The sequence below is a fragment of the Bradysia coprophila genome, chromosome IV (assembly GCF_014529535.1).
Source record: "Bradysia coprophila strain Holo2 chromosome IV, BU_Bcop_v1, whole genome shotgun sequence".
Lineage (NCBI taxonomy): Eukaryota > Metazoa > Arthropoda > Insecta > Diptera > Sciaridae > Bradysia > Bradysia coprophila.
The window spans coordinates 259,169-279,407 of record NC_050738.1 but is presented as its reverse complement, the minus strand read 5'-3'; the positions used below and the strand labels follow the sequence as shown (position 1 = coordinate 279,407).

The following is a 20,239-nucleotide window of genomic DNA, read 5'->3' as shown; positions in this document are numbered from 1 at the left end:
CTGACATAAATTGAAAAAATTTATTCGCAAAATATCAAGGGCTACTAGATTATTCAGGTCCCTAGTCAAACAAGCGCTCCTGCCTGGTTAACTTTACTATGTCGTGCTTTCAATCGTACAAAATTTGGGGGGCTCATAACTAAAACGTTGGTAACTTTTCCTTGGAAGCTCATAACTGAAATATGAAGTGTCTCTGGTTTTTCATTTTTTTTTTTAAATAATTCACGCCAAAGTGCGATCAAAATTCAAAATGGAAAGTACGGAGGTCTTTCTAACGTAGCGTCATTTTCATACAATGAAGCGTTGAAATGTATTTTTCGTTTCACTTTTTCATCAAATCGTTAACTTAAAATTCAAATTTTAGGCACACTTACGGCGTGAATAACCGATTTAATTCAATTTTCACGTAAGCGGTGCCGTTACCCTATGCCTGCACTCTTCGCTTATCATTTTTATAGGATAAGTTGTCAGAATCACAGCACTGCTACTAGCGTGAACACTGAATTGACAAGTGTCAAATTTGGAGGCTTTAGTGATAAGAGGATTGTTTGTATTGTATGTTTTTAACTCAAAAGAAACGCAGTGCTTACAAGGTGATTTCATCAGCCTCAGAATATTTTCTATGCTCATGCTAGAAGCAGTGCTGTGGTGGAATACTTTTTTTTGTGTCTATGATTTTGTAACATCACAAACATCAGTGTTTTACGAATTAAGATTTTTTGTTGTTTTTTTTTAATGATTACTGTCTTCTGTCTCCAACGATGTTCTCGTTTTTTTTACTGAAATTGTTTATCTGCGCGAAATGTTCGATTCGTACACAGTTCTGATTTGCGTCAATAGGTGTAACAGCGACTGTTTCCAAGAAAAAGTTCAGAGATTTTAATTTGATTTGAATGGAAGTTGAAGGAATACCGAAAACTGTTTATAGCCACTTCCAAACTCGCAGCCTGTCATATCTACCTGATCATCATGCATATGTACCACCTCCCACGAGACTTTCTCAAACATGTTTTGGTCCCAGAGTTTTCATACGTTACATGAAGTTTCGCCTCGGATTGGTAATCTGACATCTAGTGTGACAATATACCAGCATAAGATGTGTTGTTGCTTACAACGTTTTATGCAATGAAGAAAATCGAATAAATACAGAAGATAATCTCAGTGTGACTTCAGTAACACGTGGCTTTTATCGCACTAGTGCCCCTTGCAAATCCTTTATCGCACTAGTGCGATAAAATACGTTCATATGACATTGCACACAGGCGGCGTAAGTTACAAATATCGTTACTGAATTGTATAAAATATAATAATGAATTGTCAACAGTGCGTGAATTGGCTAGTATACTGTTTACGAAATATAACGAAGGGAAGCCGTTAGCTGGATATAGATCATTTTCATTATACGGTATTTGTCAACGTAACCCCACTTAATTTTTCGTCAAGTAGTCCTTCAAGTAGTCCAATCAATTGACGTTAACTGCGTTCAATTTACTGATTTTTATATGAAAATCGTTCGTTCAATTCATTCGATATTTTTCGACTTGTCTGACAGTTGGGATCGTGTCTGACGTTTACAAGGTCATGATTCTCTGGCCGAATCACATCTACTGTCGTGTCGTATACATAATATCAGGGACAGAATACTCTTCTGTTTCAAATTCTTTGACGTTCCACAGATCGCACCAGATCCAAATTGAACATTCTATAATACTTTTTGAGACATCATTCTAGAGATCATCTTCAAGGCCGTTTGAAATGCCGTCGAGTTAAAAAAAAACCTCATACAAATGAATGAACTAACGAAACATTTAAAGAAACTAAAGGGAGGCTACTTCTGAAAGTACCGTATCTTGAAGATGATCTTATTTGTATGAGATTTTTTTTAACGTGGATGGCATTGAAGATGATCTATAGTAAAAAATGCATGAAAATCCTCTTTTTTTAAATCATACAATCGAAAATCTCCTCACAAACATTTTTTCCTGTGAACATAATCCATATTCATAAATGATTATGTTAGCGGTTTGTCTAGAAAATGCTTTTGATTTGTCAACGAATCTCTGCCCCTCGTACCCAACTCTTTAGACCCGTACGAAGTACTGGGGTCTTATGGGTTTACGCATACGTTTGTAACACGTCGAATTGGACTCCCTGAGTAAGGGGAAACCTATTGTGGTTGTCTAGAGATGCCAAATCCGCGAAAAAAAAAATGTCCGTCTGTCCGTCTGTCCGTCTGTCTACACGATAACTTGAGTAGAACGCATCCGATTTTGAAAATTCTTTTTTTTCCCGTTTGGTAATGTCAAAAGACAGGCTAAGTTCGAAGATGAGTGATTTTGGATTGACCCCTCCCGAGCTGTGGCCCAATAAGTGCTTTACGGTTTTTCGAAGATATCTCCGGACATTTAAACGTTAAACTTGTAAGTGATACGTCAAATAAAAGGTATTTACAATACCGATCGACAAAAAAAAGTTTATGGAAATCGGATGACCGACTCGTGAGTTAGACCCCTTGGTGTGAAACAGGCACAGGGCGGCAAGCAGTTTTTGCTTGTAGGTCGGCCACATTTCAACATATTTCGTCTGTTTTAGCTTTATTAGATAGGTATTGACCGTACCAATCAGGGAAAAAAAGTTTTTGAAATTATGTTCTCCGGAGCGTGAGCTAGGTCTCTTGGAGTGAGCTCTTATCTGGCTACTCGGAAGTACAGTGAACGTGGTGTATTTTGACAATATCTCGAGTAAATTTTGACCGAATTTCATGAATTTTTTTTTGTTTGAAAGGTATTAACGAATGTAAAGCGTCGGTACTATTTCCGCTCTCCTAACAAAATGGCTGCCGGCGGCCATATTGGATTTTAGTAAAATAGAAATATCTTGGGAAAAATGATACTTAGAGAGTTTCTGTTAACATGGAAATAATTTGTTATGTGTGTGGGGTTTCAGGGATTCCATATACGGACATCTATATATACCTATATACAGCTATATTGAGCTATATACAGGCATATAGAGCTACATAATAGCATATATTTATCTGTGAAATGTTTATTTATAGTGAAATATAGTTAAATATAGCGGTATATAGCTGTTTAAATAGGAATTTATGAAATTTGTCTTCGTACGGGGCTGTCTATATTGCCTCCGGCAATTTAGTTGTATATGATAACAAGGCAAAGAGTGGATAATGTAAGTGATTTTAAAGTGAGAATAGTTTTTCAGCAGAGAAGAAAATGAAGTAAGAGAAATGAAGAGTTTCACATTAAAGGCTTTTGATACGAATAGGTGTTTCGTACGGGTCGGCGTTAGCTATGTTTTTATTTACCTCTTGAATAAAGTTAAAATTTGAAGAAAATACTATCTTCATTCCACCAATTTGATAAATTTGTTTTTTGACGTTTTTGTAAAATAAGCCCTGCGTCGGCTGTCCCAATTAAAACAATCGACTTTGCATGATAATACTTCTGAAAATACTTTTATGCTAGTACGTTAGAGGTCATATGAATTTTGCTTTTTTTTAACCTTCTTATCTTTTTAAATTGCAAGAACAGAAAGTTGGAATTCAAGTAAAAGAGATTATGAATTGTGCTATGAAAGCAATGTCAGGAGATCGGGTTCCATAATTCTTTTGTATTTCGTTTTGAAGGTGAAACTTGATTTAAACAGTAAATTTGTGGAAAATGAGAAACTCTTAAACCATTTTTGTCGACGACAGAATTTTATTGTTCTTAGACTTGCTGATTCGCTCCTTTTTTTTGCTAAAGTTTGAGTTTTTTCCCGTAGCTTCAATAAAATTTTTAGTCAGAATTTTCAGTTTATTCGTTTTCTTAACAAAGAATTCAAAAATTACCCCGTTTCGCGAAGTTTGCCGTGTTTAGTTAGCTCACAAAATAGTGGCATGACACACGTTTTCCATGAATTTTTTGTCGCTCGTATTCCTCGTATTTATGAACTCAAAATGCCACAGGGGACTGGTCTATTTGCACTTGTATGATAAAATGATCATCATTAACAATGGCTCCACCGGCTCCTTCAAAAGACAGTGTCATTTTGCAACGTTGAACGGTTCTACTTAAATGGCGGAAATTCAACTTGGAAGAGGCGACTATTAAACGATGGCTGACAAATTTTCAGATTTATAGACCTTGACAATGTTTTCATCAGATTATGGGATGGAGATCGATCTCCACTCCACAATTTATTTCGCCCAAAAATTCTAAATTTCACATTTCACTTCGCTCACTGTAAAACTGAATATGTCCTCCGTTGGGACTTCTTTGTGACATCTACAATTCACTCCATACACTACCACATATGCCGCTGACTTCCGAGACGTTGTTCCGCGAATATATTTTTGATCTACTCGAACATTGTACGGTATCGTCCGTGTAATGCTTTCGAACGCTTCGTCAGCATTGAGCGAATTAATTGTATTGTCGCTGGGTGCATACGCCACTATCCATCTGCAGGCTGGCTTCGAAGGATACACCGCGGGTGTAACGTCTGTGATGGTGTATTCAGGTGGTGCCATGACGCGAAACGCATGTAGCACGCTCTGTTCATTTTCTTCCAAGGCGCATTGAGCTTGTCCGCAGCTAAAGGTGCATATGTGTCCTGAAATATTGCGACAGAAATGACAATGTGATATTTGTGGAGCAGCTGGAAAACAGATGCAGCAAATTCATGCTGAAATATCACTGCCTCTAACTGTAGGCAGTTAGTCGTAGGCTAGTTTCTATTCATTCAACTTTCGATATTTTCAATTTATTTCAATTTGAATGTGGCCAAATTACCAGTGTAATGCAGAGCGACTTATATTCAAAAGTTATCGTCTCACGACTAACCGAATCTGTTGAAAATATCGAAATTTAGTAAACTGAAACCAGTGCATACAACGTACCAGAGTCTGTATGATTCCCATTGATGTTCGCACCCGTATTGTGTGTAACACAAACCGGCGATCGGATGTAGCTAAACGAAGACTTTTTCAGTGGTCTTGGCTTATAATCCAACTCAATCCGTTCGGTTGTCTGCACTTCAACACCATCATTCTGATTGGCGCTGAACGGTATGTTAGGACTTCTACGAAATGAATATCGTGAATAGCGTTCCGGTTCTGGCAATTTTAGATAATCTGCGATCCTGCGAGCCATTCCGTTGAATTGGTGTTTGCCAATCGGTTGTGCAGTGCACTTTTCACGGTGATAATTCAAGAAGAACCGATTTGGAGCAGCGTTTTCCGGACGCAGATCGATATATTGTTGTATGAAGTCGACGAACGGTCCAGTTAATGTGAATGTGTATTGAGGAATGGCGGCTTTTTGAGGTATTGTTACCAAAAACAGATCATCGTATCGTTTAACGTGCTCGGGCATTACGTTTAGGAGGTCCTTATATGCCCCATTTATTGCAAATGCGCAGACCACCTATCGAATAATGATTCCTTCTCTATCAAATATCAAATTACAAGTTGTGCAGTTACCTTCACATCTAACCATTTGTAATCGGGCGCTTCCAAAACGAATTTATAGATTTCGTCGCTGGTAAATGTTTTGGACTTTACGGACTTGTAGCCAGCGTTTTTCTCTTTTATGTACTCGTTTACCTTGGTGAATACAGAAATGTCGATGCCGTCGTTTTCACGGAAGGTCGCCTTTAGCATGGAATACATGGCGATCAATGTTGTTGGCTTGCTCCTTGTCGCAATATCCTCAAAATATTCCAACAGAACTTCCTCCGAAATTTGTCGGTTTCCATTTGATTTATTCCATTGATGAAATTTACGGTATGTGTGCATATACTTAGACGTTGTGTGTGGATGCAGTGTGTTATTAGTATTAACTTCTGGTAGGTCACATTCGAGGACTTCATCTTCCGACGAAGACATGATTGGGACTTTTTGAACGATTTTCACAACATCAAAAGTTCAAAACAAAAACAAACTTCAAAAGGAAATGTCAAGCTCGGTATGTCTTATGTGGCGCCTCTAGCAACAAAATCACGAAACATATCCTGTGTACAATGTATTCTAAACTTGAAGAGGTAATTTTTTGAAATAAATTTCAAGATCACAGGGCGACGATTGTCGTATTTTCGTAACTCAAAATATTTAGAGAGTTTAGTTTAGACCGTCACCGAGTGAACATCAAAATCATGAGCTAAGCTCGCTCGCTAAGAATAAGGCGAAAATTGGCCGAAATTCTTTAATTGTGTGCTATGGCCGAAGTGTTATATTTTGTGCTTTGCCTATATTTTAGTTTTGTGCTAGAATTTTGCCTTATTCTTGTGAGTTTAAAGTGAATTGTTTGGACCGCATTGAAATGCACGCATGGCGAACGCGTTCTTTTGTTACAAACTGTACAATCGTGCCTTTGTTTGCCGTGAATGTGTAGGAACGGGTAACCTTTCACTGTTTGCCTGAAATTATTTTCAGGAAATAAACTACCAGCTTCCTGCCTAAAGGTATCTGGTATGTTCTAGCACTGAAATAATTTAGCAAGGATAACTTGCAATCGAATTATTTCAGTGAAGACACACAGCTTTGCATGAACAAGTAAATGGCGCGTCGATTGTTTTAGATGCACATGCATACAATAGCAATGGTGTGATTAACTGTCAACGACGCTCCGAGGTAAATCGGTCAAATTTGCTCCAAGCTATGTTTGCACGTGGTAAATCGGGTGAATTTGTATCGATTTCGGAATATCGATTAGGCAGTCGTACGACTGAGGCAATACATTGTCTAGCTGTCGTTCTACTCAGCGATTATGCCACTATTTTGATACTCCGTTGTCTTGTGTTACCCGCCGAGTCAACTCTCAACTCGGTTCGTGGACCGGAGATTTTTGCCTTGGATGTGGATCGCCAGCTGTCAAAGCGGGACTATTCCAATGAGCGAAAACCTTCGGGCTATAGGGCGGCCGAGAGCGACGAGTAGATAAGTAATGACAGGCCGCAGAGAATGAATGACTCGTGGCTCTGTAGTGTTTTGGTCGAGGTGCAAGCAGGAAAGTCTTTTGTTTTGTAAATTATAAAGCGACTAGACCTGGATTGAATTCAATATCCGCCGGATATTATCCGACTGCTGGCTATGGTATGAGGCTAGCGATGAGGTCGGAAACCCACAGGAAAGTCATATGCTTCTATAAAATGTAGAGAATGCGACTAGACCTGGTAGTACCCGTTAGCAGGCTCTTTTGCTAGGCTTGCGACGTGGACTGGGCCTATTTTTGAGAGAATTCTGGCGAGTAAAGAAAATCAATTTTCTAAAAGTCAATTCCCTCAAATAGGCCCTGTGTGTATGGGTTAGGTGGAGAAGAGGTCCTAAAAAGGGCTTCTAGATTTTAATGATGACTGGGTAGTACAAAGGGTCCGTACGTGACCTGTGTGCATTGATCAGAAATGATCAGCCCAAACTGACGAAATCTAACTCAAAATATTCGTGACTTAACAGTTGTATGTCTAAAATCGCATAAGAACAGCCAAGATACGAATTCTTAAAGCTACGAACTTATGAGAATCAAGGTTCTGAAAGAACAGGTTAAGAGGTTCCGAGCGTACGCTGAAATCGTAGCATACATTTGTGCGTTTCGAAATTTTTGATCGCTGATAACTTTTTACGAGAGCCCCTTTTAAAAAATGTACGACCACATTTTCGAGAAAGAATATGTCAGCTTTGAATAAAAAATAAAATTGTCTGTGAAAGTTTCATGTGCTTTGAGAAAACTGTACCGATGCCCCAAATTTGCATCAAAGGTACACTTTGAAAGATAGTCGAAATAGTGAGTCTAAGTTCGAAGATGGGCATATTTGGGTCGGCCCTTCGTGAGTTAGGGCCACCTAAGTGATTTAAGGTCTTTTGGTGATATTTATGGCAAAATAAACGATGGAAATGTAAATGACACGGCAAATGATAGGTATTGTCAATACCAATCCAGGAAAAAAAAGTTTTTTTTTAAATCGGGTGAGTGGACCGTGAGTTAGGGCCTTAGAAGTGAAATGCTACTAGGGCCCTATGTGTATTTTACATAGAACTCGAGTAAATTTCATTCGTTTTTCGTAATTTTTGTATGATTTGGAAGGTAATCGAATGCCGAATAGAATGTTGTTGAAAAAAAATTAAATTTGGGTCCTTGGCCTAAGGCCGCTACTAGGGCCCTATGTGTATTTCACATATAACTCGAGTAAATTTCATCCGTTTTTCGTAATTTTTGTTTCATTTGGAAGGTAATCAAAGGCCGAATAGAATGTTGTTGAAAAAAAAAAAATTTGGGTCCTTGGACTAAGGCCACTACTAGGACCCTATGTGTATTTTACATATAACTCGAGCAAATTTCATCCGTTTTTCGTAATTTTTGTTTCGTTTGGGAGGTAATCAAAGGCCGAATAGAATGTAGTTGAAAAAAAATTTAAATTTGGGTCCTCGGACTGAGGCCGATACTAGGGCCCTATGTGTATTTTACATATAACTCGAGTAAATTTCATCCGTTTTTCGTAATTTTTGTTTCATTTGGAAGGTAATCAAAGGCCGAATAGAATGTTGTTGAAAAAAAATTAAATTTGGGTCCTTGGACTAAGGCCACTACTAGGGCCCTAAGTGTATTTTACATATAACTCGAGCAAATTTCATCCGTTTTTCGTAATTTTTGTTTCATTTGGGAGGTAATCAAAGGCCGAATAGAATGTAGTTGAAAAAAAATTTTAAATTTGGGTCCTCGGACTGAGGCCGATACTAGGCCCTTCAAAAAAAAAATTTTAGGGCGATTTGAAATTTTTGTTTCATTTGAAAGGAACGTCGTACGGGGCTTCGTAATTGCGCTATGCGCAATTTGCAAGATGTACACATTTCATAATAATTTTACTTTAACTACATTAACCGGCGCAATAGGCTTACGGTCAAAGTAGGGTGACAGACGCACTAGGGTTACGTACGCAATAGATATACGGGTTTGTACGGGGCTCAGTCGCAGCAAACGCTCCGACTGTTCTGATGGCTCGTTTTGAAAGTGGTTTTGGCTTATGGGGTCGAATACCTTACTGGGCACATATAAAAAATTCCAATAGAAAATGCGTCCGATTTCGGTCTTCTGATTTTCAGAAGAATTCCTCGTAACGTTGTCGTATGTTTCCATAGAATGCTTACCAAAAAAGACGTATAGGAAGAGGAAACAGATTCCTGGTTAGAACAAGCTATCACAGTCACCGTGATTACCAAATAAGATTTCCACGATGGATTGAATCGAATCAAACAAATATTTTCCGATAAATCCGTTCCACCTTTATATATTCACATATTACAAATCTTCAAACTTTGCTTCGTTCAAGAGCATATTGAATACGTCCGCTGTCTCCTTCTGGCATCGACAATTTACACTATACACAACAATATACGCCTCTGACATCTGGGCCGCTGTTCCACGAATGTACTTCTGATCAATCCGAACATTGTACGGTATTGTGCGTGTAATGCTTTCGAACGTTTCCTCCGCATTGTATGTGGTAACCTCATCGGACTTGTGTGTGTATGCCACTATCCATCGGCAGGCCGGATCCGCCGGATATAGGGCAGGTGTCAGATCTGTGATGGTGTATTCGGGTGGTTTCATCATGTTGAACGCATGTAGCGCAATCTTCTCATTTTCTTCCGAGGCGCACTTCACCTGCCCGCAGCTAAAGGTGCAAACATGTTCTGAAAACAATAAATCGATTGGGAATCACACCACAGTCACGGGATTAATTTGATTCATTTCACTTACCATCGCTACTCTTAATGCTGTTTGTTGCCGTAATTCGTGAAACAGGTGGAGCCGAAAATAGACGTGGGGCGCCGAACGAAGATGATTTCAGGAGTCCAGTTTGATAATCCAACTCAATGTGTTCGCTTGTTTGCTCGTCAGCGTCTTCATTCTGATTCGAACTTGTATTGAACGATAAGTTGGCTGCATTCTTACGGAATGAGTATCGCGAATAACGTTCCGGTTCCGATAATTTCAGATAAACTGCGATTCGTCGAGCCATTCCGTTGAATTTGTGTTTTCCGATCGGTTGCGTGGTGCATTTATCGTCATGGTAGGTCAAGAAAAAGCGATTTGTGGGTACGTTTGCAGGACGCAAATCGGCATATTTTTGTACGACGTTGACGAACGGTCCAGTTATTGGAAATGTACACTGAGGAGTCGTGTCCGATTTAGGTATGGTCACCAAAATCATGTCATCGTACCGTTTGACGTGGTCGGTCATCACGGTAACGAGTTTCGTAAATACTCCATTTATTGCAAATGCACAGACAGCCTGACAAGCGTGTAAGGAAAGTCAAATATTTCCATTAAAAGTTTAAGATTTTAGATTCTGTGATTACCTTCACATCAAGCCATCTGTCATCTGGCGCCTCATTGACAAATCTTTCGATTTCGTCGTCAGTGAAAGCTTTAGCCTTCACCGGTTTGTAGCCAACATTCTTCACTTTTAAAAACTCGAGTAATCTGGAGTATGAACCGATGTCAACGTTTTCTTTTGAACGGAAAGTGGACTTTAGCATCGAATAAACGGCGAACAATGTGGTTGGCTTGCTCCTTGTGGAAACATCCTCAAAATATTCCAACAGAACATTTTCTGAGATGGCACGCATTCCATTGGAATCGTTCCACTTGCGAAACTGCAGATAGGTTTGGTTATACTTGGCCAGTGTATTGTTCATCGGTCCTGGATTAGTTTTAACGAAACTTGTTGGTGCATCGCATTCCATGTCCTCATCTTCCGACGACATGATTGACTGTACAATAATGAACAATAAAATGGTAGACGAGCGATTTGATTGACTTTCGGTTCGGAAAACTTTAGTAGCCGCAAAGTACCTTTTTATCTTCGACTTGGATGGATCAAAACAAAACAATAAATGAAAATTGACAGATAAACGTCAATTACCTAAGCGCCTCTAGTGGAAAAAACCAAACAAAATTCTGTCGATTTGTGTTCGACCGTAGCACTGAGCCAAGCACTAGAACCGATTTTTTAACGGATATTTAGCCTCTATGCCACAAAATAAACATTTTTTGAACCGCCACAAGTATGAATTTAATAAGAGCCTTTAATGTGGCAGAAATTTTAAATTGTTAGTTCACTTTGTCATGTAGACAAGTAGGTCATTTCAAAAAGATTTATAGAAATTCGCACAAATAATTGTAGGGTTGCATACGCTACGCAGGCCCCGTCTGGAAAATCTGTTCTACTGCTTTGTTGCAGATGCTATGGTTCGACGTACCGACTCCACGTTTGTTCTAATTTCGCATGTGATACCTGACTGTATACATTCATCTCATCTGGACATGGACATTTATTATAGCCGAACTTCCGACAGAGTTTTAAACTCCCCACAGAGTTTTAAACTCCCCACAGAGTTTTAAACTCCCCACAGAGTTTTAAACTCCACACTGAGTTTATAACTCACCACAGAGTTTACAACTACTCACAAAGTTCAACCCCACAGCGTTTTAAACTCCACACAGAGTTTATAACTCCCCACAGAGTTTAAAACTCACCACAGAGTTTAAAACTTCCCACAGAGTTTAAAACTCCACACAGCGTTTTAAACTCCACACAGAGTTTACAACTACTCACAAAGTTCAAAACTCCCGTTCAAAACTCCCCACAGAGTTTAAAACTTCTAACAGAGAGTTTAAAACTCCACACAGAGTTCAAAACTCCACACAGCGTTTTAAACTCCACACAGAGTTTACAACTCTCCACAGCGTTTTAAACTCCACACAGAGTTTACAACTCTCCACAGAGTTTAAGACTCCCAACAGAGTTTAAAACTCCCCACAGAGTTTTAAACTCCCTACAGAGTTTTAAACTCCACACTGAGTTTATAACTCACCACAGAGTTTACAACTACTCACAAAGTTCAACCCCACAGCGTTTTAAACTCCACACAGAGTTTACAACTCCCCACAGAGTTTACAACTCCCCACAGAGTTTAAAACTCCCCACAGAGTTTAAAACTTCCAACAGAGTTTAAAACTCCCCACAGAGTTTAAAACTCACCACAGAGTTTACAACTACTCACAAAGTTCAAAACTCACCACAGAGTTTAAAACTTCTAACAGAGAGTTTAAAACTCCACACAGAGTTCAAAACTCCACACAGAGTTTAAAACTCCCCACAGAGTTTAAAACTCCCCACAGAGTTTAAAACTCCCCACAGAGTTTAAAACTCCCCACAGAGTTTAAAACTCACCACAGAGTTTAAAACTCACCACAGACTTTACAACTACTCACAAAGTTCAAAACTCCCCACAGCGTTTTAAACTTCTCACAGAGTTCAAAACTCCACTCATAGTTTACAACTCCCCACAGAGTTTAAAACTCCCCACAGAGTTTAAAACTCCCCACAGAGTTTAAAACTCCCACAGACTTTAAAACTTCTACAGAGTTTAAGACTCACCACAGAAAATTTGCGACAAATAATTTCTCTCAATGGTCTCCTTGCAATGCCTCGATTGAATCAAACAAATGTTCTTGGAGCAAGTTCATTTCTCCTGTTTATTTCGCCTTACCAATTCTAAAACTCAGTTTTTACATCGTTCCCTGAATAACTACAAACATCTGTAGGCTCCTTCTGACACCTGCAATTTACACCGTACACAACCACATAGGCCGCGGACACCTGTGACGTGCTTCCGCGAATGTATTTTTGATTTATTCGGACGTTGCTCGGTATCGATCTGGTTATATCTTCGAACGTATCATCGGCATTGAAAGCTGAGACCGCTTCGTTGTTATGCACATATGCTACAATCCATCTGCAAGCTGGCTCCGATGCATATACCGCAGGTGTTACGTCTGTGATGGAGAATTCCGATGGTTTCATCAGATTGAACGTGTGCAAAATACTTTTCTCATTTTCGTCCAAGGCACATTTCGCTTCACCGCAGCTAAGGGAGCATACATGTGCTGAAAATAACGGTAACGCTGAAGTTAAAGATGCTTAAAATAAACTTTGTGGTGGACTGTTTTACCAGTTTCATTGCCATTCATGTTACCATTTGTTGACCGCGTGTTTCTAACAACAGCCGGTTGAGGTGGAGGAAGAGGCGGCCGTGCGAAGCTGAATGTGGTCGTTTGTTTTAGGTGTCCGGTTTGAGAGTCTAATTCGACAGTGTCCGAAGATTGCTCGGTGGCAGTAATCTGATTCCAAGCGTTGGAATTGCCATACAGATTGGGCGTATTTCTTCGGAATGAAAATGACGCTGCAATCAAATTCAATGCAAAGTCAATATTCGTTGAGTGTGGGGAATGTTAATCTCTATCGCATACCTGAATACCGTCTCGGTTCTGATAATTTCAGATACATAGCGACTCTACGAGGCATTCCGCTGAATTTGTTTTTTCCGATTGGCTGTGATGAACACTTGCCGTCGTTGTAGGCCAAAAAGAAGCGATTCGAAACTGGTTTCTCATGTCGCAAATTGGCGTATTTCTGTACGATATTGAAGTACGTTCCAGTGATTGTAAATGTACCCTGTGGTGTCGTGTCCGTTCTGGGTATGGTCACCAAAATCAGATCATCGTACCGTTTAACGTGCTCGACCATTACGTTGACAAGTTTCTGTGCGGATTAGATGCTTTCAGAAGTCGCTCAAAATAAGCTTGACAAGGCCAGCCACTTACCTTCGAACTGGAAACACCACTGACGCCGAATATGCAGACCACCTTCAAAGCAATGAGCGAAAAGTGAAATTTTAGATAGGAAAGGAACTCTCAATCTCAACACTCACCTTCACATCAAGCCATCTATCATCGGGCGCTTCGTTCACAAATCTTTCGATCTCTTCGTCGGTGAAGATTTTCGCCTTCGCCGGTTTGTAGCTAGCATTTCTGCCTTTGATGTATTCAATCAGTTTGGAGTACTTGGCGATGTCAATGTCATCATTTATCCGGAATGTGGCCTTCAGCATGGAAAAAATGGCAAACAATGTGGATGGTTTGCTCTTGGCATTCAGTTCAACAAAATATTTCATCAGCAGATCTTCTGAAATGGCACACCATCCATTGGATTTGTTCCACTTCTGGAACACCTGGTATGCATTTTGGTATTTCGCTTGCGATACGGGCGGTAGAGCTTGATAGGTTGTCTTATTGAATGAATCTGCTGCTTCAGCATCCATGTCTTCATCGTCCGACGACATGTTGGGAGAGTGTGGCGATCGTGGCAAATGGAAATTGAATTGAAAGAAATTTTTGTGTTTACTGTTTGTCGATCGAGTAGGTATGCCGTTTATGCCGATTATGGTACATAGATTGTTGTGACAGGAAAACGTCAAAACAAAGCGACCTTAAAAAAACCGTTTGACAGATCGATGTTTGTTCTAAAATGTGGAAGGGGAAGAACACTCACACACACCCAGAGCCGATGTGTACTGTCAAATCTAACGCATTTGTTATTGTGCTTCTTCTGCTGTTGGTGTTGTTTTTCTTAATGTTACCAGCTTCCATCAATTCCGGATCACCGAAGAACACACAAAGAAGGTCCCCAATTCCCATGCAAAATAGTAAATTTGACTCTTAGTGAAACATGTCGTCAGAAGACGAAGACTTGATGGATGAGGATGTACCTCATACACTCAATAAAACCAATAATCACTCCCTACCGGCCAATTCTCAAGCGAAATACAATCTCACATATCAAGTTTTCCAAAAGTGGAACAAGTCCAACGGATGGAGTGCCGTTTCGGAAGAACTGCTGATGAAATACTTTACGGAGCTGGAAACGAAAAATAAGCCACCGACATTGGTCGCAATCTTTTCCATGCTAAAGGCCACATTCCGGATAAATGACGGCATCGACATCGGCACGTATTCTAAACTGCTTGAATTTTTAAAACAAAAAAACGCCGGCTACAAGCCTTCCAGCACAATATTCTTTACCGACGAAGAAATCGAAAAATTCCTGAACGAGGCGTCCGATGATCTATGGCTGGATGTAAAGGTGAGTGCTGAAGAGACAGATGTCTTCACGGAAAAATTTACAATTTTCGTTTACCATTTCGGCAGGTCGTCTGCATATTTGGAATCAGTGGTCTCTGGAACACCAAGGTAACTAGTAGAACTGAACGAATGGATTCTTGGAGTCCGGGATTTTTTGGAAGAAGGAAAATTCTTTGACGTCACTAAATTTGGTCACTAGTATTGACACGTATGGACACTCTAAACATTTCCTTTTTTTCCTCCAGAAACTCGTCAAAATAATGATCGAACATGTGAAACGGTACGACGATCTGATTTTGGTGACAACACCTAAAACCATCACGAATGCTCAGAGTACATTCACAATAACCGGACCGTTCTTCCATATTGTACAGAAATATGCCGATTTGCGGCATGAGAATCCCAGTTCTGGTCGTTTCTTTTTATGCTACCATGACGGTAAATGCACTGCGCAACCCATCGGAAAAAATAAATTTTGTGGAATGCCGAAACGGATCGCCAAATTTCTCAAAATACCAGACTCAACACGTTACTCAGGTTCGGATGTTGAATGGAAATATTGTCACAGCCACTGAGCAATTCCTTTTGTTCCGATCAGCACTTTCGTTCCGAAGACGTTCAGCCAATTTCCATACAAAGATAGGTCCGTGGGACATTGTCGAGCAATCTGCGGAACATGTGGACTTGGATTATCAAACAGGATACCTTAAACCGTCTGCATTCAGCTACACACAACCGCCAGCTTCTACTCAAGCAACTAGAGCTACGAGTTCGAATACGTATCACAATAATGGCTACCAAAATGGTATGTAGTCTGTGAGACGCTTGGTGTAGTTTAACTTTAACTCCTTTTTGTCTCCTCAGAGCATGTGTGCACCCTCAGTTGCGGTCAAGTGAAATGTGCATCTGAAGAGAATGAAAACAGTGTTTTGCATGCGTTTACGACAATGAAACCAGACGAATTTGTCATATCCGATCTAACGCCGGCAGTATATCCATCGGACCCAGCCTGTAGATGGATAGTCGGATACACCCATCATGTCGATGCAGTAACAGCGTCGAACGCTGATGAGACATTCGAAGATATAACCAGGTCGATACCGAACAATGTCCGCATAAATCAACGATACATTCGAGGGAGCACGATTCATCTACCTGCCGCGTACGTAGTTGTCTATGGCGTTAATTGTAAGTGTCAGAAAGAGAAAGAGACTGTGGATATATTCAATTTTGCATTGAATGAAGGGAAATATGAAGATTAGAAGTGATTTCAAATAGAAAGGATGAACCTTCCATTATTGGAGTGACCGATGTTATGGTTTTACTTTTGAGCCGTATATGGAGCTGTAGCTGTTGTTAGCATCACATTGTCAGATACACCCAATTGGATGCTGATGAGTCTTGGAAGGTAATAAGGGGTACCCAGGATGTTCTTTCACGGTAAGTTCAACGTTTATACTCTTATGTAACATTGCAAGATCAAAGTTTGTTATTGACAATGACGACAAAAATAAGTTTCGAATAAGATAATCAAACGAAGTAGCAGATTTTGTAAGAGGTAAGAGCCAGCGGCTCTACAATCTTTCTCATTTACGTGATTGAAATATTTCTGATTGTAAACAATTCTTTAAAGCAAGAATTTCGTGAAAGCTTCTGAAAAATGTCCTTGGTTGGTATCGTTGGTATGTCCTACTATTTCAGATTTGAATGACACCAGTTTGAGGTTTCTCATCTTATGACCTTGCGGGAATTTGCAAGTCAAAGTAATTTTTCACCGCAATCGACCTAGTCCAAGTGTTGCGTCGATGCATCTCGATTTTGTTACGATAAAAATATGTCTCATCCTCAAACGCTGTGACTGGTTGAGTATGACTCACAAACTTCTTCTTCAAAAAAAACATAGCTAACGCCGACCCGTACGAAACACCTATTCGTATCAAAAGCCTTACTGTGGAATTCTTCATTTCTTTTACTTCATTCTCTACTGAAAAACTATGTTAGATGTTAGGTAATTTTCACTTACATTACCCATTCTTTTTCTTGTTATCATACACAAATAAATTGCCGGAGGCAATATAGACAGCCCCGTACGAAGTCAAATTTCATAAATTCCTATTTAAACAGCTATATACCGCTATATTTAACTATATTTCACTGTAAATAAACATTTCACAGAGGAATATGCTATTATATAGCTCTATATGCCTGTATATAGCTCAATATAGCTGTATATAGGTATATATAGATGTCCGTATATGGAATCCCTGAAACCCCTCACACTTAACACATTATTTCCATGTTAACAGAAACTCTCTAAGCATCATTTTTCCCACTTTATATCACTTTTAATAAAATCCAATATGGCCGCCGGCAGCCATTTTGTTAGGAAACCGAAAATAGTACCGACGCTTTACATTCGTTAATACCTTTCAAACAAAAAAAAAAATCATGAAATTCGGTCAAAATTTACTCGAGATATTGACAAAATACTCCACGTTCACTGTAGGGCCGAGTAGCCAGATAAGAGCTCACTCCAAGAGACCTAGCTCACGCTCCGGAGAACATAATTTCATAAACTTTTTTTTCCCTGATTGGTACGGTCAATACCTATCTAATAAAGCTAAAACAGACGAAATATGTTCAAATGTGGCCGACCTACAAGCAAAAACTGCTTGCCTGTTTCACACCAAGGGGTCTAACTCACGAGTCGGTCATCCGATTTCCATAAACTTTTTTTTGTCGATCGGTATTGTAAATACCTTTTATTTGACGTATCACTTACAAGTTTAACGTTTAAATGTCCGGAGATATCTTCGAAAAACCGTAAAGCACTTATTGGGCCACAGCTCGGGAGGGGTCGATCCAAAATCACTCATCTTCGAACTTAGCCTGTCTTTTGACATTACCAAACGGGAAAAAAAAGAATTTTCAAAATCGGATGCGTTTTACTCAAGTTATCGTGCAGACAGACAGACGGACAGACAGACGGACAGACAGACGGACATTTTTTTTTTCGCGGATTTGGCATCTCTAGACAACCACAATAGGTTTCCCCTTACTCAGGGAGTCCAATTCGACGTGTTACAAACGTATGCGTAAACCTATAAGACCCCAGTACTTCGTACGGGTCTAAAAAGATTATAAAAGTCGATCCATTGCACAGCAAATGCAAAATATATTTCAAACTTCGTATTTGATTTCGTTCACTTCATAGTTGTACAGTTCGGACTGCTTCGACTGGCACCGACAATTCACACCATATACCACAACATATGCTGGCAGCAGCTGAGAAGACCTATGTCTGATATATTTCTGAATCACTGTAACATTGTTCGGTGTTGATCTCGTTATGTCTGCAAACGTTTCGTCACCATTGTATGAGGATACCGGATCAACGGTATGGGTGTACGCCACTATCCATCGACAAATTGGATCCGAAGCGAATAGGGCGGGTATGACTTCGATAATTTTGTAATCGTCTGGTTTCATTATGGAAAATGCATGCAATGCGCCCATCTCATTTTCCTCCGTGGCGCATTTTACCTGGCCACAGTTTATCGTGCAGATGTGTTCTGAAAAGAGTATTTCTTGTTGGGGTCATTTCGCTCGTTGATGTAGCCGAATGACATACCATCGCTTCCAGTCCTTTCAGTCTTATTGTCATTTCGTTTACCATTCCGATGATCGTGTCTGCCACCGTTCATGCAGCTTGGGACAGAGACAGATGGACCTGCGTACGTAGCTGATAAAGACGTTCTAAGGTGACCGGTCTCATAGTCCAGTGAATATTGAGTTTGTGGTTGCTCAGGAACATTATTCAATGATTCCCAAGCAATGGTCGAATTTGCTGATGCGATATGGCTAGCATTCATGCGGAATGAGTTCGCTAAAAGAAGACGCAAATTTTGTTGGTTTTTCGATCACCGCCTGAATTAGAGGGTAAATGATTTTACCTGAATATAGCTCCGGCTTTGGCAGTTTCAGATACTTAGCAATCCTGCGTGGCATTTCAAAGAATCTATTTCGACCCATCGGTAACGGTGTACATTTTTCGTCGCGATAACGCAGAAAGAACCGGTTGATCATTGAATTTTCAGGTCGCAAACGTATGTATTTATGCATAACAGTGAAAAACGTCCCAGTCACTGTGAATGTTCGCTTAGCACTAGTTTCTGATTTCGGTATTGTCACCAAAATCAAATCCTCATAAACTTTGATGTGGTCGATCATGACGTTGATAAGTTTGCTGGAGCTGTGAACACCGTTGATACCAAATATACAGACAACCTAGAAGACGAGTGGCACGTTATGGAATGCCGGATGTCTGAATCTTTAGGACAATATACCTTTACGTCTAACCACTGCTCGTCAGGAGCCTCATTAATAAACTTATTCATTTCTTCTTCTGTAAACACGGTCGCCTTAACGGGTTTGTATCCGGCGTTTTTTCCTCTCAGAAAGTTGATCAACGTCGAATAGTTACTGATATCAATATTATCGTTTATTCGAAGTGTTGACTTTAGCATCGACTGATACACCCATAACGTTGTTGGTTTGCTTTTGACTGCCAGTTCCGTAAAATATTTCATCAAAACGTCTTCTGTCACCGGAGTGGCACCATTTGTTTCGTTCCACTTCTGGAAATCCTCATACACTTTGCTGTATTTTGGGTTCGCCTTAGGCGCCACCGCTTCAGCATTTAAAGAATCAGCCTTGATCAATGTAGTGTCATAGTCCATGTCATCATCTTCCGAAGACATTGTTTACAAGAACCTTCGTCGGTGTTTTGAAAGAATCTGACTGCTGACGTGCAACAGTACAACATAAATGAAGATCCTACTAGTGATTTGTGCTTGATTTAGTGCTCCGAGGTTTAATCACTTCACTGCATTCTGAGTTACCAACGAATGTAATCTGATTTTCATGTTTTTATAAATATAATGCAAACTCTCAATGGAAAAACGAAGAGACATTCGCTTTTAAAAACAGATTTTATGCGAACCCGATGCGGGCAGAACATATGGTCAAAACAAAGTGATTTTGTTCTAAAAGTTACGCGTGTATTTTGAAACGCATAGTAAGTAACGTAAAAAAGATTGATTTTTCAAATCTATTACTTCATTTTTTAGCCCCGTACGAAGTACAAAGGGGCTTATAGGATTACGATGCCGTGTGTAATTGATGGAATTCGAAGCAAAGTGTTTGCATATGTTCATAGATGACGAATCCGCAATAAAAATTTTGTCTGTCTGTCT

General features: G+C 39.7%; 4 protein-coding genes across 6 annotated transcripts; 1 reads left to right on the top strand and 3 right to left on the bottom strand.

Annotated features, from left to right (window-relative positions):
- Window positions 1-4,154: 4,154 nt before the first annotated feature.
- Window positions 4,155-5,951, bottom strand: LOC119066535. Its single transcript, XM_037169060.1, has 3 exons — window positions 5,483-5,951; window positions 4,901-5,426; window positions 4,155-4,614 (listed from the first exon to the last, which is right to left on the bottom strand). The coding sequence occupies exons 1-3, from the start codon at window positions 5,885-5,887 to the stop codon at window positions 4,217-4,219; spliced, it is 1,329 nt and encodes a 442-aa protein (XP_037024955.1). The 5' UTR covers window positions 5,888-5,951; the 3' UTR covers window positions 4,155-4,216.
- A 3,314-nt stretch (window positions 5,952-9,265) lies between these two features.
- Window positions 9,266-14,698, bottom strand: LOC119066533. 3 transcript variants are annotated; one of them, XM_037169055.1, is made up of 5 exons: window positions 13,775-14,698; window positions 13,668-13,709; window positions 13,314-13,605; window positions 13,016-13,246; window positions 12,513-12,950 (listed from the first exon to the last, which is right to left on the bottom strand). In XM_037169055.1, exons 1-5 carry the CDS (start codon window positions 14,183-14,185, stop codon window positions 12,559-12,561), a joined length of 1,368 nt encoding a protein of 455 aa, XP_037024950.1. In that variant the 5' UTR covers window positions 14,186-14,698; the 3' UTR covers window positions 12,513-12,558. The 3 variants fall into 3 exon arrangements, with proteins under 3 accessions (XP_037024953.1, XP_037024952.1, XP_037024950.1); XM_037169058.1 differs by lacking the exons at window positions 12,513-12,950; window positions 13,016-13,246; window positions 13,314-13,605; window positions 13,668-13,709; window positions 13,775-14,698 and adding exons at window positions 9,266-9,688; window positions 9,756-10,290; window positions 10,358-10,771; window positions 10,854-10,906; XM_037169057.1 differs by lacking the exons at window positions 12,513-12,950; window positions 13,016-13,246; window positions 13,314-13,605; window positions 13,668-13,709 and adding exons at window positions 9,266-9,688; window positions 9,756-10,290 and having other exon boundaries at window positions 13,775-14,302.
- Window positions 14,407-16,291, top strand: LOC119066534. The gene is made up of 5 exons (XM_037169059.1): window positions 14,407-14,985; window positions 15,051-15,092; window positions 15,230-15,521; window positions 15,583-15,789; window positions 15,849-16,291. The coding sequence occupies exons 1-5, from the start codon at window positions 14,572-14,574 to the stop codon at window positions 16,244-16,246; spliced, it is 1,353 nt and encodes a 450-aa protein (XP_037024954.1). The 5' UTR covers window positions 14,407-14,571; the 3' UTR covers window positions 16,247-16,291.
- Window positions 16,292-18,107: 1,816 nt separating this feature from the next.
- On the bottom strand, window positions 18,108-19,959 carry LOC119066532. Its single transcript, XM_037169054.1, has 4 exons — window positions 19,331-19,959; window positions 18,938-19,271; window positions 18,616-18,870; window positions 18,108-18,556 (listed from the first exon to the last, which is right to left on the bottom strand). Exons 1-4 carry the CDS (start codon window positions 19,742-19,744, stop codon window positions 18,165-18,167), a joined length of 1,395 nt encoding a protein of 464 aa, XP_037024949.1. The 5' UTR covers window positions 19,745-19,959; the 3' UTR covers window positions 18,108-18,164.
- Between the last annotated feature and the right edge of the window lie 280 nt (window positions 19,960-20,239).